At 30.7% G+C, this 17,379-nt stretch overlaps 1 protein-coding gene across 1 annotated transcript; it reads left to right on the forward strand.

Moving 5' to 3' along the window:
- Window positions 1-6,736: 6,736 nt before the first annotated feature.
- On the forward strand, window positions 6,737-7,253 carry BDCG_17267 (uncharacterized protein; the record flags this gene model as incomplete). The annotated part of the gene is made up of 1 exon (XM_045426410.1): window positions 6,737-7,253. Exon 1 carries the CDS (start codon window positions 6,762-6,764, stop codon window positions 7,251-7,253), a length of 492 nt encoding a protein of 163 aa, XP_045281608.1. The 5' UTR covers window positions 6,737-6,761.
- Between the last annotated feature and the right edge of the window lie 10,126 nt (window positions 7,254-17,379).

Consider the following 17,379-nt stretch of genomic DNA (forward strand, 5'->3'; position numbering starts at 1 on the left):
ATAATTCTGAATTTAGTCATTTTCTTATAGCTGCTTGAGTTTCTGATAGAAAGTCTATTAAGTATTTAATTCCTGTCTCAGTTGAGAATAAGAATCTCATATTTAATTGATTTAGATCATACTTCTCTTTCAATCTGACTCTGAGACTATTGTATAATGTACAGTGCATTACAATATACTCAGAATTCTCATTTGTATTGCAGAATGAGCATTCTATTGAGTCAAATCTATCATCAAATCTTTGTATATAAGATTTGAAATAGCCATGTCCTAGTTTCAGCTGTATTATAGATGAGAGAATATTTTCTTTTTACATTTAATTGAACAAGATTTCCACTTGAGTTTTGTTTCAAATCTTGAATAATGTATACTCTTCTTTTATTTCTGCCAGCTTTCATTTCACTTGTCTAAACAAGATTCTTTTATTTTTCTTCTTATAAAAGACCAGGACACAATTTTTTGAATAGATCTGCTTAATTCTGCACTCTTTTTTGCAGCTGAATCAGCCAATTCATTATCATGAATATTCATATGAGCAGGAACTCAGTGCAGATGAATTATCAGCTTTGATATTCTTCTCTTTTGAATTTTCAAAACAGAGTTTAAGATCAGTTCAAGATTCATTTGATCATTATAAATCTGACTATTTCTAAGTCTTTTTAAAGCAGCTTGACTATCAGAGAATATTCATGCCTCTTTCAAACAATTCTCTCTTTTATGAGATTTTATTTCAATGAGTTTGAAAGCTTTTACTATTACAAATAGTTCAGCATCAAAGACTTCACATTCAGAGCCTAGATTTCAGAAATCTGAGATAAAATTAATATTATCTTCAGTATAAGCAATGCCTGTGCCTAATCTATTCAAGTTCTCATTTTTTGAGCCATCTGAATAAATCAGAATAGAGTCTTTTATATTGATTGTAGAAATTCTCTTCAAATGCTGTTCATATTCTTTCTCTTTTGATAGTTCACTTATTTGTAAGTCTATAAGAGATTCAAGCTTTTTTCTCCAGAGAGATAACTTCTCATGATCAACTTTTTCAATATTTAAAGAAGAAAATTGATTTTTAATCAGAGAGCATAGTCTGTACAGTTGAGAAGACATTTTCTTTGAAGAATTATTTTCATTTCAATTAAGAAATCTATTTCAATTCAGTTCATTTCCAGAGTTAATTAATGACAATGAAGAAGAGACTCTTTCTCTGATTATATGATTTGAGCTTATCTTTACAACTCTCAGAGTATAGTTCATACAGGCCTTTTCAAATCTAATAGCAGAAGAAGGAATTGAAGCTTTAATTTCTATTGCTTTAATAGGAGATGATTTAAATGCTCTCAGAATTCTTCTCAAGACTCTGTTTTGCAGACTTTGAAAGAGTTCAGTGAAATTCCCTTGATTATTTCATCAAACTTGAACTTTATAATCAGCTACTGATGTAATACAGGCTATATATAACTGTCTCATAGCCTGGAAGAATAGACCTCTCTCTGTATTTGATAGTCTGATTATGTTGTTTAATAGTCTTTCTGCCTTGACAGTTCTTTGTTGAATGTGATATTTAAAATTCAACTTGAAGTTTAATCATACTTCTAATCATTTGACATTTACACTGGATTTAATCTCTCTATTTAAAAGAGTTAGAGATAGTTCTTTCTCATTGAATCTAGAAAAGAAATGAATTAATTCAGTTTTATTCATATCAAATTGAATTTGATTGATATCTGCTCTAACAAAGATTTTCTTTGCAGCTTCTTCAATTACTTTCAAATTCTCTTTAATAGTTTTTAAGCTGTAGACTAGATCAATATCATTCATATAACTCAGAGATTGCACTATTCTCATATTTCTATTCTTGAATAGATATGCAGTGTATATTGCAAATAAAATGAGTGAGATTGAAGATCTCTGTGATACTTCTATTTTTATCTCAGTCTTGTCTTGTTTCATTTCATCAAAGAAGAGTTGTATAATTCTTTTAGACATAAAACAGTTAACTCATTTTATTAGAGAAAGTGGCAGTTTTAATATCTTCAATATCTGAATTAACTTTGACTTTGAAACATGATTAAATGCTTCTTTTATATCAATAAAAACTGCAGTTGAGACCAGACTCTCATACTTTGCTATTTGAATATCATGAACAACTGAGAGAACAGTATCAATTGCAGAACACTGTTTTCTATCTTTTATTTATTCACTGAATAAAAGAGAATCATCTATAGAGCTTATAAAAGATAGTTGAGTAGCTATTATCTTTTCTAAAACCTTTCCTAGGCAGTTCAATAGAGATATTACTCTATATGACTTAGAAATTGAAGTTTTTCTATTAGATTTTGCAAGAATCACTTCAGTGACTTCTCTCCAGCATTCAGAATGATATTCATTTTTCAAGAGATTGAAAAAGAGCTCAAAATATTCATTCTTTAAGTAGAAATATGTATTTTGAATAATCAAGTGATTAATTGAATCAGGACCTGCAGCAGTTTTAACAGAACTTGAGAAGATAGCTGACTCTAATTCATCTTGTGTAAGATCAGGCCATTTCCAGTCATTTTCATCAATGTAGTTGAGAAGTGATATATTCTCTTTCTCTGAATCTGAATCTGAATCTGGTGAGTTCTGAAAGAGAATTCTCATGAAAGCTTGACATTTTTTCTCAAAAGAGTTTGCTGTATATAATTCATTCTGAAACTCATATTCTAAGACTGGAAGTTTTGCTACACTTCTTGTTTTAGTATAGTTAAAAGCTTTAAAAACTTTCTTCTCTTGTGCTTCTTTAAGAAATTTATTCCAGCAGTCTGTTTTAGCTCTTTTAATATCTGAAAAATATTCATTTCTGACAGCTTTGAACTCTTTATCAGATATTATATCATTCTTTCAATCTCTTCTAGCAGTAGCTAATTCTTTTCTTTTAGATGAGATATTCTCATTTCATTAAGATTTTGAATACTCAGAAGATTTTCTTTTTAGAATATTATCTCTAACACTTGTTAGAATAATAGATGTAATAAGCTTCACTCTATTCTCAAGCATTTCATTTAAGATATCTTGATCAGAATTTCAATATAGCTTATTCTGTCTTTCAGATTTTAACAGTTTTATGCTTTCTTCAACTGCTTTTCAATCAGCTTTTTCAAAGTTATACTGATTAGAGAGAAGAGAATTTTCACTTATTTATTTTTCACTCAGTTCAATATTAAATTGAATAATCTCATGATCTGATTCTGATGTCTCATTTGAATCAATAAATCAGTTTACAAGTCTTCTTTTCATTAGATTTTATGACATGAAGATTAGATCTATAATAGACTTCTATTTCATGCCTTTTCTAAAGAATGTTTGTTGATCAGACTTATTAACCAAATCTATTGAATGCTCAAAGATTTATTCAATCAGATTATCAGCTCTCACTGCTCTCTTACATTCTGAATTTCATCAGAGATGATATGCATTGAAATCTTCTGCAATTATAGAGTTTCTTGATGAAGTTATGTTCAGAAATTCTCTATCAATTGTTCAGATATTGTTATTTTTCTTCAATGACTTTTCATTATAGATATTTATAAGCTGTATAATATCAAACTCATTTTCTTTATCTATAATATCATTCATCAGAATATCAGGGTCAGACATGATATCAAATCTTAGATTAAATTGATATCTTGATCTCTTTCTTTCATAGATCACTACTCTTGACTTTATCTCAGACTTTTAAGGTAAAAAGCAGTAGTAGCTTGAATAAGAAATAATATATTTTTACTCAGCATCAAAATTCGGCTCCTGAAGCAGTATAAAATCAACTTTTTATTCAAATGTAATTTGAAGATAAGAATAAATACAATTTGAGTTTCTATTCACATTATTTTGAATAAATGTGATTTTTAAAGAGTTTTTAAACTTTTTTTATTGTTTTTGTTGTATATTCATACTAAAAGAGAGTAGAGTAGAATCTAATCACTATCATCAGATAGTAGATTATAACTGTTCTGAAAAGTAGGAATCTCAACTGCTTACATTATATCTAGTTTATCATCAGAGTCATTTCTCAATTCTCTAATCTTAACAGGAGTTTGAGGATTCAAATTCTGTTTATATTTAGCTGAAGAATTGAAGTTTGAAGACTTAGATAGTTGAGAGTTTCTTCTTTTTAAGCTTGCAGTTGTAAGTCTCCTGGCTTGACTCTTCTCTTCAGTTCTAGATTGACTTTGAGCTTCATCTTTTCTCCAGTTCTTTTGAGTTCTAGAAGCAAATATACATTCTTTTGAGCTAGATGCATGTTTTTCTTTGCAATTAGAGCACTTAAGCAGAGTATATTGACAAATTTCATCTCTTTTTGAGCATGTTTCACATTTATGCTCACTAGTTTTGTGATCTCTGGCATAGAATGCACATTTTGAGTCTCTAAAACATGAGATTGCAAAGTGTTCATATCTCTGACAGTTTGAACACTGTGTTTGAGCTTTGAGATTCATTCTTGAGTCTTTGTATTCATGAACTCTCATTTTCAAACCTGCTACTCTTACTTCAGAGATCATTGACTGTTTAAGTGTTTTTATATATACTAGAACAGAGACATTTCTCCTGCTTTGTCTGAACTCAATTGAATTTAGTTATACAGACTTCTTTCTCAGTTGAATAGAGTTGTATTCTTTCAATTCATTTTTGAGAAGTAGTATTCCTTCTTCACAGTCAAAAATTTCAACTGGAATATCATGAAGAATGAATTTATCTCACTTTTCATCTCTTTCAGATAGAATTGTTGTGTTTAGCAAAGATTCTACTGCTGACTTTCAGAGATTCTCATTCTGAATAAGGAATTCAGCACTGAATTCAGGCATTGTAGTCAGAATGATGAAGTTTTCAAAGAATGATAACTCAATTGAAGTTATAACTGATTTTTGAACTTCAATATCAGTCATCAACTGAGAAAAGAACTGCTGATTAATTTCATTTCTGATTCTGAAAATGAGATTTGAGTTTAGCTTATTTCTTTGCAGAATGTTCTGGTTTGAGACTTTGAGAATGAGTCTTCTATTTCTAGAGATTTGAAAGTTTTTCTCTTTTTGCATTTTCTTTTTCACTTTTCTATGAATAGAGACATGAGTAGTATTCTTCTCAGTTTTCTCAGAATTTTGAGCAGGTTTTAAGACAGCAGGTTTAGAGACAGCAGATTCAGCTGCTTGAGCATATGTTTTCTTCTCATTCAAAGAAGAAGAAGAAGTAGGAAAAAAGAAAGAAGAAGAGCAAGATAAAGAGTCAGTGATTATACTAGGAATTTTCAAGGTTTTTTAAACTGTGTTTGAGATTTCAAGTTTGAACTTGATCATCTCCTGTAGTTATCTAGTCTGAGCATGAAGAATTAATAGAACTTCTTCATTCATCTCACTCAGACACTGCTTTTCAAGAATCTTGCTTGCTTTTTCAAGTTTCTGTATTTCAAGAACTTGTTATTTCTCTATTTCTTCTTTCTTTCTTCTCTTCAGAATTTCAATCTCAGGAATAGCATTTGAGAAAGCATCTTTTTTCACATCAACTGAGTGTATTTTTGAACTCATTGTTTTCACTCAATGAAAAGTTGGTCACACTGTTTCAATTGAGATATTTCTAAGTCTGTTTTCAATTGAAAAGTTGGTCAGACTGTTTCAAAAGAAGAATAAAAGACTTTTGTGTATAAAACACCTGATTTTTTTCACACTAGTTCAGTAACTAGGTTAGATTTTTGAAGAGAATCTAATAAACTAAAATTGATTTTTAAGATAAATCAATAAAATCTTTACAATCTCTTTCTTGACATACAGTGAGAAAAAGTATGATATCAATTGATAATAAATCAGATGATATGACAGTTTTTGAGAGAAAAACTGACAAAAAATAAATCAATTTTTTGCAGAGAAATTGATTAAAACTATTTAATTTTATTTTAAATCATTCAATTCTTCTCACACAACAAGTGTGCAACTCAAATCAGTTAATAAAGAGTGTAAAAAAGAATTAAGTATTAATGAAAGCTCTTCAGTCACTGAAAAAGTAATTCTTACTTAAAAGAACATGAAATTATGATAGAAAACAACTCTGTTTTTAATTCTTTGTAAGAATATTGTGTAAAACTCAGAGAAAAACATCTTACTTTTTCAAGAGAAGTAAAAAACTATTTCTAAGATCTTTTTTTTGCATTAACTGCTGCAGAAGAATGAGATAGAAACTGCTAAGATATACACTACTGTATATCTTCTATCAAGACTTTCCCTCTTCAGAGTCTTGATATTATAGAGAATATAAGTCTATTTCTATATAATAATATAAATATTGTCAGCGGGATGTAGAGGAACTGATTATTTATATCTCAAAATAGAAGACTTTGTCAATGATTATATCAATATAGAGTTAATTCTCAAATTCAATAGAAATCTAGTGTTGCTGTTCTCAATCTCTTGCAGAATCTATTGAATATTGAGATATTAAAACTAGATTTAATATATCTCACTGTGCAGGAATCAAAGGCTCAGTCAGACCTTGAAGTATACTGATTTTATAGTTGTTGTGTCTGCCGATTATGTATTGAGTACAGTTGCTGAGGTATCTTTTTGTACTTTTCTGTTGGGGATGGGCCAGATTGAGAGGGGTGGTACAAGGGTGAGACTTGGCATTGATGTCTAGATACACTGAAGACAGACCGTGGAGGTTGCACTTCAGAAGTGGCTGTTGATTATGTGCTTGATATTATCGCCGAGGTATCTTTTTGTATTTTTCTGCCGGGGATGGGCCAGATTGAGAAGGACGGTACGAGGGTGGGACTTGGCGTTGGTGTTTTGGAACATCAAAGATGGACAGGGTTTTCGCGGAGGTCGCTCCTCAGATATCTTCACAACTACAGATTGGGGATCTTCCAAAATCGAGAAGATTGGTGCATATGGCTAGGACTCTTCACCTTACAATTTGTATGGCAATTTGGCCCGGGGTTGTGGTGTGATAGGGGAGAATGGGGGATAATCCCACGCAGGAGTTCTGAACGATGTCTGGTTCACGTTTGGCTGGATAACTCCACCACCACACGGGGTATGCGGTCGGCGATGGGGTCAAAATGCTCGTATGATCGAGGGCTTTTCGATGGATCTATCGGCGGGTTCTTATTCGAAAAATCGAGCGAGTTCGTGGTGGAGCGGTTGAGGTCAGTTGAATATAATGACCAGAAGTTCTTGAATCAATATGTAAACATTGTCAGAAACACTCTCTCTCTATTATCTGAGTGAAAACACTTCATAAATGAATGAGAATACTCACAGTTTGTGAGAATAAGAGCTGTTACAGAAAAAGAGAAAAGAAGATGAGATTTCACAGACAGATCTGAGATATTTATACTACTCTAGAGAGATTTACTTGTACTGTGAGTGATCTCATGAAACAGTCAGATCACTCTAATAAATAAGAGTGATTGTAAATTGCAGATCTGAATCTTTCTATATGACTATAAAGAGTGATTACAGACTGTGAACATCTTGATTCTACAATTTTACAGAGTTAATAAAAGAATGAAAAATTCCTTATAATTCTACAGTATCAAAGAACAATGATTTGTGAGAATAAGTGAAAGATTAACTCATGAATACTTCTCTTTAATGAGAATGATCTCACAGACAGTGATTCATATGTGAGATGAATCTGTGTAATAATCACATAAGAATCTCATAAAAATGATTGAGAGTCAACTGAAACTCTTCTATATGAAAGATGTAAGATGAATCTGTGTAATAGTCAGAGAAGAATCTGTAGACTACAAAGAATCTTACAGAATAAGAAACTGAGTGATAGACTTTTTTTTCTTCATAATAACAAGAGATTTTTCCTCACTGAGGTTTTTTTATAGATGTGAAGAGTTTTTAGTGAGTATCACTACAGTACTGAGCTGATTCTATGAAGTCACTCAGTGAAAGGCTTCGCGGATGAAGTCTTAGAGAGAGAAGAGTATGTAAGAAATCTCACTTCTTACAGATACTTTATCTCTATTTCTATCTCTCATGTAATTAATAGAGCTAGCAGCTCTTGACTACACACAACTATATAGACTGAAGTTTGTGAATACTATTCATAACTCAGCTTGAATGCTATTATATATTTAATCTCTACATTTTATCTTTCTACTGTGAATACTTCTAGTAGTTAACAGTACATATCACACCAAGCTGCAAACACCTGAATAATCGCCTGCAAGCACTTATTCTTACAATAAGATTTAAAGTCATTTAAAGCAATAAAAATAATTTAAATTAAGAAGTGAAAATCATGATCTCATTTGAAAAATATGATAAGAGTAGACAGTAAGTCTCACTGAGACAGTATGAGACTACTATCTAATATTAAAACCATGTAATGATATCAGTTGAATTGATAATGAAACTATTAAAAAATCTGATTCTGATTTCAGACACAGTCACATAGTCAGTCTAGACAAGAGTATATTATAGAGAACTGAAATAAGCTGTTAAAGTCTTTCTGCGAAGTAACTCTCTACTAGACTGACTGTGTGACTGTGTCTGAGATCAGAACCAGATTTTTTGATAGTTTCATTATCAATTCAACTGATCTCATTACATGGTTTTAATATTAGATAGTAGTCTCATACTGTCTCAGTGAGACTTACTGTCTACTCTTATTACATTTTTCAAATAAGACTATGATTTTCACTTCTCAATTTAAATTATTTTTAGTGCTTTAAATGACTTTAAATCTCATTTGAGTGTTATCAAAAAGCATTACTTTTTAAAAAATTAAAAATAGTCTAAAAAAAACCTTAAAATGTCTAAAAATAGTAACTTTATACTAAGAATGAGACTAAATGAGATTAAATAAGATCACTTTCTCATTTTTTTCAAGTCATGGATTCATTTTAAGATCTGATATATAGTCACTTTATCTGTTTTTTTGATAGTCAGTCTCAGCAGAATTCATGTCAAGAAATGTATGAGATCAGATCAAATGAAATCAAACATGAAATTCATAATCTCAGTGATCAGTCTACTCTCTACACACAGAGAATGAGAGAAGTTATCTGTAATCTTTTATAAACAAGGTTGCAGGCAGCTTTGTAACACATAATAATATTAAATAAGCTTAGAAGTATGAATTTCTGTCAACTTTTAGATATTTTTATATTGTCTTTATTTATCTTTCAGCTGTGATTCAAAGGTTGCTTAAGCCAGCGTACGATTACAGGCGTACGCCGGCTTCTTATATATTGTAATATCATACGCTAATTTAATTAGCAGCCGCTATGACCTCTTTACACTCATACATGTATGCTAGTAGTTCGGAAGCGGCTGTGTTATTATTCAACAGTCATACATTCTTCTGAACTACATTCTCTCTCATCAGATTCAGTCATACTCACATAATCATGTTGTATACTCTAGCTTCATGTGGATTAGCTCATCACTAGTGTTTCACAATTATGTAATCTATCTCTGATTCAGCTAGCATTCTGTATACACTCTTACAAAGAAACTTTCACTATATTATATCACTTATTTACTAACTTTTCTCATTCTTCAATCATCTTCTTTATCATCATTATCATTGAACATTACTATCTCATTCAAGATTTCTATCTCTTCTTCTGTTTACCTCTTTCTATCTGTTTATCTATCACATTGTATGTGTTTCTGGCAATGACCTCTCATTCTCACAACAAGTGTTATCATAGTGCTCATATTAAGCAGTTCATTAGCAGTAAGTGTAATATGTTGTGAAACATAATCAGGACTTGTTTATCTTCTAATAATTGTCAGAATGTATTATTATGAATGATATATCTTCTTCATCTTCTTATACATCTCTGATCATTTTCTTCAGTAAGTTTCTGATCATGTTTTCTAGCATGATTTTGCATGAATGCAGATGCTGATATTTTTGTTTTTATTCATGTAGAATCTTTATATATTGACAGATCTATGTTCACTGATAATAGTGAATCTGATGTTGAATCATTAGTTGAGAACTTGAAGAATGTGATAATGAAGAAATTGTCTGTGTCATATGTAGCTGAGTCTTCTATGTTCTCTTCTGCCTTCTCTGTTTCTTTCTCTGCCGCTCTCTCTCAATCTTCTACATCTGTTCCTGTGTCTGATTCTCCCGCTCTCACTACCTCTGTTTCTGTGACTCTCACTTCTGCTACTTCTGGTTTTATCATCTCTGCTTTTGTTATCAGCTCTCCCTGTTTCAAGAAGATATTGTATAGACTTGATAAATCACATTTCTCAGTATGTACACTCTCACTCTTCTTATCAATCTCTAGAACAATTTATTATATGAAGACTGTGTATAATATAACTATCTAAAGCTCAGTCACAGACACTGATTATTATATTTATTTTAAATATTTATGATGAGATAATTATTCATTTATATCAGAGAATCATCTCTCTCTTTAACAGTATTAAGATTATAAGTCTTTTTCTTTTTCATTTTTTCTTTCTGATACTGATTTTTCTATTCTTAGGAAAAATTATTATGAGTTTTACTGTGTATGAAGTTGTGATATTTACAGATATTAAGAAGCTTTTTACAACTGTAAAGTTCAATATTACAGAGATATCTGCTCTAATGAATTTCTTTAAGATGATAGATCTGTATCAGTCTATTCTTTAATATCTGTTATCTAACTTTATGATGTAGGTAAAAGATATCTGTGTTTTCAGAAACAGAAATGTGAATGTCATACTCTTTTATATCTGTGAGTGTGAGACTCATATGTCTTGTCTGAGATATTGTTATGAGAATGAGCTGTTCACACACTGTATTCTGCTTTCTGCATTTCTCTGTATCTCTCTCTCTCTTTCTGAGAAGTCTTATATGTGTTGTAATTGCATGTACAATTCTAAGGTCAGCAGGTGTTCATTCAGTAATTATTATTCCTGCTTTTTGCAGTTTCATATATTAATAATAGTTCTTAGTTGCTCTGACATCAGAGATCATTTTAATCAAAGATGATAACACTGTAGAGACTACTCTCTTTCACTCTCAAGCTTCTCTCATCACTTTCTCTCCCTTCTCTGCAGAGAAGATTGTGTGTACACTGAGTTATAAGTGTTCAGCTCTGAGTGACTTCTGCCATTATTCATTCAGTTCTGTGTCTTCTTCTTCTTCTATTTCTTTCATCTCTGTCTTCTCTGCTCTGACTTCTGGTTCTGCAGGTCTCACACTCTTCTTCAATTTTTCTACACATACACATACACATTTCTATATTGACATTCCAGTCAATCTTGTGATAAATGACATTAATGTTATATACAGAGTGATAGAGAAATCAGAGATATATGCAGTGTTATTGTAAGAGTGACTTACAGCTCTTAAATTTCTTACAGATCTTGAGTTTCAAGATTTTCTTTGTTTTTGATGTTTTTCAGATGATGTGGCATTGGAAATAGATTAACATGTAGTGTATGAAAATGAATAAAGTGTGTATAATAATATTTGTCTTTTGCAGCTGATTCTTACAGTTAATGATTAATTCATTATCTCTTTTCTTACACTTTTTCTTTATCTGCTAGTCACTACTCTTATATAATCTCTATATAATACAGTGTTCAGTGACTAGGTTCAGCAGCTTTTATCTTTTGTAATTCTATCTCATGCATTATACTGTCTCTCTTCACTCACTCAGATCACTATAGTGAACAGCTTATCAAAACTAATCTCATCTGATCTCTGAGTATTCTCAGAAGTCAAGATAACTTGATCTCATATATTCATGAATGTTTCAGATAGTTTATTCTCTGTGATCTTCATGATTGAACTGATGTAAACAGTTGAATTCAACTCTGAATTTCTTTTTCTTCTGTGATCTGACTCATGTACAAGTCTGTCACTTTGAGACTGTTCTTTGTCATGTTATGTCTGCTGTCTGCAGCATGTTATTATATGATCAGCTACAGTCTCATTACTTATTAAAGTGTGATATTTATCTGATTTCTTCATTTCTTCTCATTCTTTTCTTATAATTGTGAAAAGATTGAAATAAGTGAGATCATCTGATTCATAAGTGTCTATGATTTCTCTTACTTTGTGAGACTTTTCAATTATAAGTCTCTTCTTTTTCAATGCTGATAATAGTGCTGTGAATGATTATAATTCACTCAGATCTTATATCTTTGCTTTCATAAGTTATGAATCATTGATTAAGTTGTATAAGATTCATTCCTCTGATTCTTTCAATGTATATATTTTCAGAGAATGTGATTTGAGTACCTTATATAGCTTAAATTATCTAGATTGAAACTTCTCAGAACTCTCATTGCATATAAGAACTTATATTCTTATCTTGAGACTCAATTTCTTAACTAGTAAGTCTCATATTCTTTTCAATTGAATTGCTCAGTTCAGAAGTAACTTGTTAGCTTTTGCATGTGTGTGACTAATCTCTTTTAATCTTGATTCTGTGTCTATGACTGTTGCATCTGCAACTGCTACTACTGTATTCATAACTGCTGTTTCTGCTATATCTGTAACTGCTGTTTCTGCTGTGTCTGCAACTGCTTTCTTTCTCACCTTTTTCAAAGCATTCTTCAGAATGTGCGGATGCAATTCATATAATAAGTAGAATGATAAACACTTGAAGACTGCATGCTGTCAAATTCATATGATTAATAGTGCCTGTCTGAGATATTCATCTTATAGTCTTATAGACTTGTTCACTAGATATTTTATCAGCATGTTACTTAAGATTTCATTTAAGTGTTTCATCTTTCTATTTATCTGCAGATGATATGATGTTGTTCTATGATATCTTATCTGTAACTGGCTCATGAAATGCCTCACTACTTCTCTCATGAGGTTTGCACTGTTATCAGTTAGAATCTTATGTGGTATTTCATAGTTAACATAGATCTCATCATGTAGAAACTTCACTATCATCTTCTCTGTCATCTCTGAAACTGCTTTTACAACTGGTCAGTCAGTAGTGTAATCAATAGCAGTGATTATTCATTGATTTTCATTTGATATTTGTAGCAATATGTCTATGAGATTCATTTCTCATCATTTGAATAATTGTATTATACACTTTATCTGATGTTGTACTTTCTCACATTCTAACCCTTTCTTAGATCTCTTCATGACCTGGCAATTCAGGCACTCATGAGTGTACACCTGAATGTCCTCAGTCATACTTGGCCAGTATACTCTTGATTCAAGTACACTCATAAGTTCAGGACTTTCTAAGTGACTGAATTCCTTGTGCATATAAGTTATCAAGTTGTGTCTAAATGAAGATTCTAGATAGAGAGCTTCTATGTATTCTAGATCACAGTAAAGCACAATGTCATTTTTCAATTTTCTTAGCTTGAAGTTCAGAAGCATCTCTTCTACTACTTTCACAAGACACTTGTCATCTGATATCTTGTCATTCTTCAAGTGAGAGATTATGATGTTTATCTATTCTGATTCCTTGCATCTTCTCAGTATGTTTAATATGAATGTTTCTTATATCTGATTTGCAGAACTCTCACTCATGAAATTAAGTCTGTGACTGATTGCATCAGGTATCACAGTGTCTGATCTCTTTCAGTATTTGATATGAAGATTGTACACTTGAAACTCTGAGATTCAATATACTAAGTGTTTGAAAGGTTTTATTATCAATTATAGATAGATGAGACTTTTATAATTTATAATCACTGTTGTTGTATACCTGTTGTTGATATATCTATTTCACAATGTCAGTGTGTGCTTGATTACTAGCAATTTCTTTTCATACACTGAGTAATTGAGCTCAGTGTCTGATAGTTTTCTATCATTGTACATTATCAGATGCAGCTTGCTGTTCTTATTCATCTGTAGAAGAATGTCTCTGATAGCTCATTCAGATGCATTCATCTGTAGAAGAATGTCTCTGATAGCTCATTCAGATGCATTCATCTCAATGTAGAAAGATTTATCATGATCTGATTAAATAAGCACTGAGAATGTTATTACATATTCTCTCAGTGTGAGAAAAGCCTCTTCACATGCAGTATTTCAGATGATTGAATGAAACTTCTTCTTTTACAGATTTGTATCTATTTCTCTTAAGAGATCTGAGAGTGATGCAGATATTTATATGAAATTCTTGATGAATCTGTGATAGTATGAGATTAACTCAAGAAACTGTTATATATAATATACATTTCTCAGCTTCAGTCAATTTACTATAACATTTAATTTCTCTGAGATGAGATATATACAGTTATCACTCACTACATGTTCTATGAACTTCAACTCTTTCATTTCAAACACATACTTGATTAATTTGATATAGAGCTTATACTCTGTCAGAGTTATAAGCACTTCATTGAGATGCTTCAGAAATTCATTATATGAGTTTGAAAAGACTAGAATATCATTAAGATATATGAGATATGAGGTTTCATTCTATTTATAAAGAATTGTATTCATCATCATTTGAAAGATAACAGGTGTATTTATCAGACTGAATAATATTATCAGAAATTCAAACTTCTCTTATTATATATTAAACATAGTTCACAGAACTGACAGTTCATCTATACAGATCTGTCAGTATTCTGAGAGAAGATTGATCTTTAATAGATATTGAGTGTTTTCAATCATATTCAACTGTTATTGAATCTGTGACAGTGAATATTTATTCTTAATCATAAGCTTATTAAGTGCTTGATAATTAATACACATTTATCACTTCTCACTTATCTTTTTCATGAATAGAACTGAAAAGTCTCACACACTTAATGAGAATTGTATAAGATCATGTTCTAGAAGATCAGTGATCTGACACTTCTATTCTTCAAGATATGTTTATAACAGAGAGTATATATTCTGATTGACTGATTTTGCATTCTCTGTGTCAATCTCATGTATAAATCCTTATTCTGGCAGCAATTCTGATGAAAGATCTGTTCAAAAGATCTTCTCATACTTCTTCAGAAGCTTCTTCATATACTTATTCTTCTGTATATTCTTTATCTTAGTTTTCTCTGCTTTCAGATTCTGTATGATATACAGAATACTTTCAGATAAGATCTTATAAATTATTCTCTTTACTTATTAATGCATAAGCAGATTTAACTCTTCTATATCAGAGACATGAAATGTCCTTCTCATATCAGTTGATAGAATTATATGAATCATTTTCTTTTTATCAGTCAACTGTATATAACATGTATGTTATTGAATCTGTAGATTGAATCTTTGAAATTAATTAAGTCTGAGAATAAGATTGTATTTCACATTCTGCAGCTCTCACACTCAAATATAACAAGATCATTCTTCAAAGTACAAGAAAACTCTTACTTTTGCAGGTGATATTAAATATCAGTTATCAGATAATCTTATATGTTGAGAATTCTTCACTCAGCAGATCTCTTTCAATCTTCAGATTATATAATTATTAATATATTATGTAGAAGCTTCTGTGTCTGTTAACACTTTTACAGTTATCTCTTAATTCTTATTTAAGTGCTCTCTATACATTAATATTTCAGGTCTCAAGATATTGAGATGAGTATTCACTTCATCATTCTTATCTACATCTTATTCAGAAGCCTGCTTCTTCTTTACATTTACAGAATTCAGAGAGTCATCTAATACAGACATCTCTTTCACTTTGAAGACTTTTCATAGAATATCAGTGAGTGTCTCTGAGCTTACTAATTCTACTAGTTTTTTAACTCTCTTACTTCTCTTAACTGTGTATGCTGAGTGTAATCTTTTATATCATGATTTTAACATCTACAGTTGAAGCAAGCTTGATGCTTATAATACTAAGATTTTCACTTAGAAGATCTCTTTTTCAGAGAATTCAGTACTTTAGTAATAATATTCAGATCTAGATTCATTGTGTTCAGATATATAACTTATATTATAGAAGTCTGATTATCTGTTCTTCACTGAGATATACTCAATTACAGTATTTTCTGTTATAATTGACTTACTTGTTTCTATATAATGAGAATATTGTATGCTTTCTTCACTGTATCTGACTATGAGATTAAGCATTTTCATTTCACTCTTAACTCAGATATAAGATTATAAATGAAGATCTGTAGATAGAAAGATATTAAAAGCTCTTTATTCAATATAAGATAGTGTAAGCTGAAGTGTGTGAAGTATAATATAAGATCACTCACTTATCTACACTCAGTGAAGTATTTATAACACTTATCTTATACATTCACTTTCTCAAAGTTGTGTAAGATTCATTTGAAAAACTCATTTTATATTCATAAGAATGAATATTACTTTAAATCTGTAAGATTCATCTTTTCATCAGTTATTTATAATAACTTTACTTTTTCATATAGAAACATAATAGATCTTAAGACTTGTTAAAATTCTATTAACTGTCTATCTATGAGTTTATATTTAATCTGATAATATAATTGTATCTGACTTAGTTAGCTGATTACAGCATTATTTTTTCAGTTATCATTGAAGCTTGATAACTCTGACAGATCTCTTAGCTTAATATATTTTATACTTAGATTCTTATTCTGTGCAGTGATCTCTGATAATATATACACTTCTGAAGAGATTGTGAACAATTATAATAAGATTTTCAGATTCAGTATAATTATCTATCTGTGTAAATATTCAATCTCTCACTGCAGGTCTAAGATCTGATTTTCTCTATTCTTATTGATGATAATGATTACATCAGTGAAGCTCTTCATAGTGAATACTTAATTCACAGTGAATGTTAATTATTGTTTAACTTTTATCTTGATCTGTCACTGCATACACAAGACCTTAATCTTGTTTAGAATTCTTGTATGCATACAGAGCTTTGATTCTGATTTGATGATTTCAGCTGCTTTTCTTACTGCTTTAAGTAAACTCTCTGAGAGATTCTGTATATCTTCTGATTCAGGTAGCAGAGAAGAGTGTTGTTTGTATTGACTAGAGAAGGTATTTATTTCAGTGATTTCTTATTAATTGTACAATGTCTATTATTATATCACTGTATTGTTATATCACTATATCACTGTATTGTTATATCACTATATTGTTCTATCACTATATCATTATATGATTTCTGTTATCATTGTATGACTCCGGTGATGGCCACCCTCTCTTTTATCTCTTTGAGTGAAGAGCGGTCTTCTTTGAATCTGGTTCATTACTCTCATCTCTTTTCTCACACCTCATTCATTCGCGTCTCATATGTAGCATTCACCTGGGCATGGAGTTTTCTCCCAACAAGCAAAGCAGCATCAAGTGAATGCTCTTTCACTCATCACTCTTCATATGCTATCTTTTGAGACATTCTAGAATCACACTGACATGATAACTATAAATTGCTTCATAGATGAAATTATCACACTCTGAAGAAGCCTGCACTTCTCATCAGTTTTTAGACATGCTATCAGATGT

Source organism: Blastomyces dermatitidis (assembly GCF_000003525.1).
Source record: "Blastomyces dermatitidis ER-3 genomic scaffold supercont1.6, whole genome shotgun sequence".
Taxonomy (NCBI): Eukaryota; Fungi; Ascomycota; class Eurotiomycetes; order Onygenales; family Ajellomycetaceae; genus Blastomyces; species Blastomyces dermatitidis.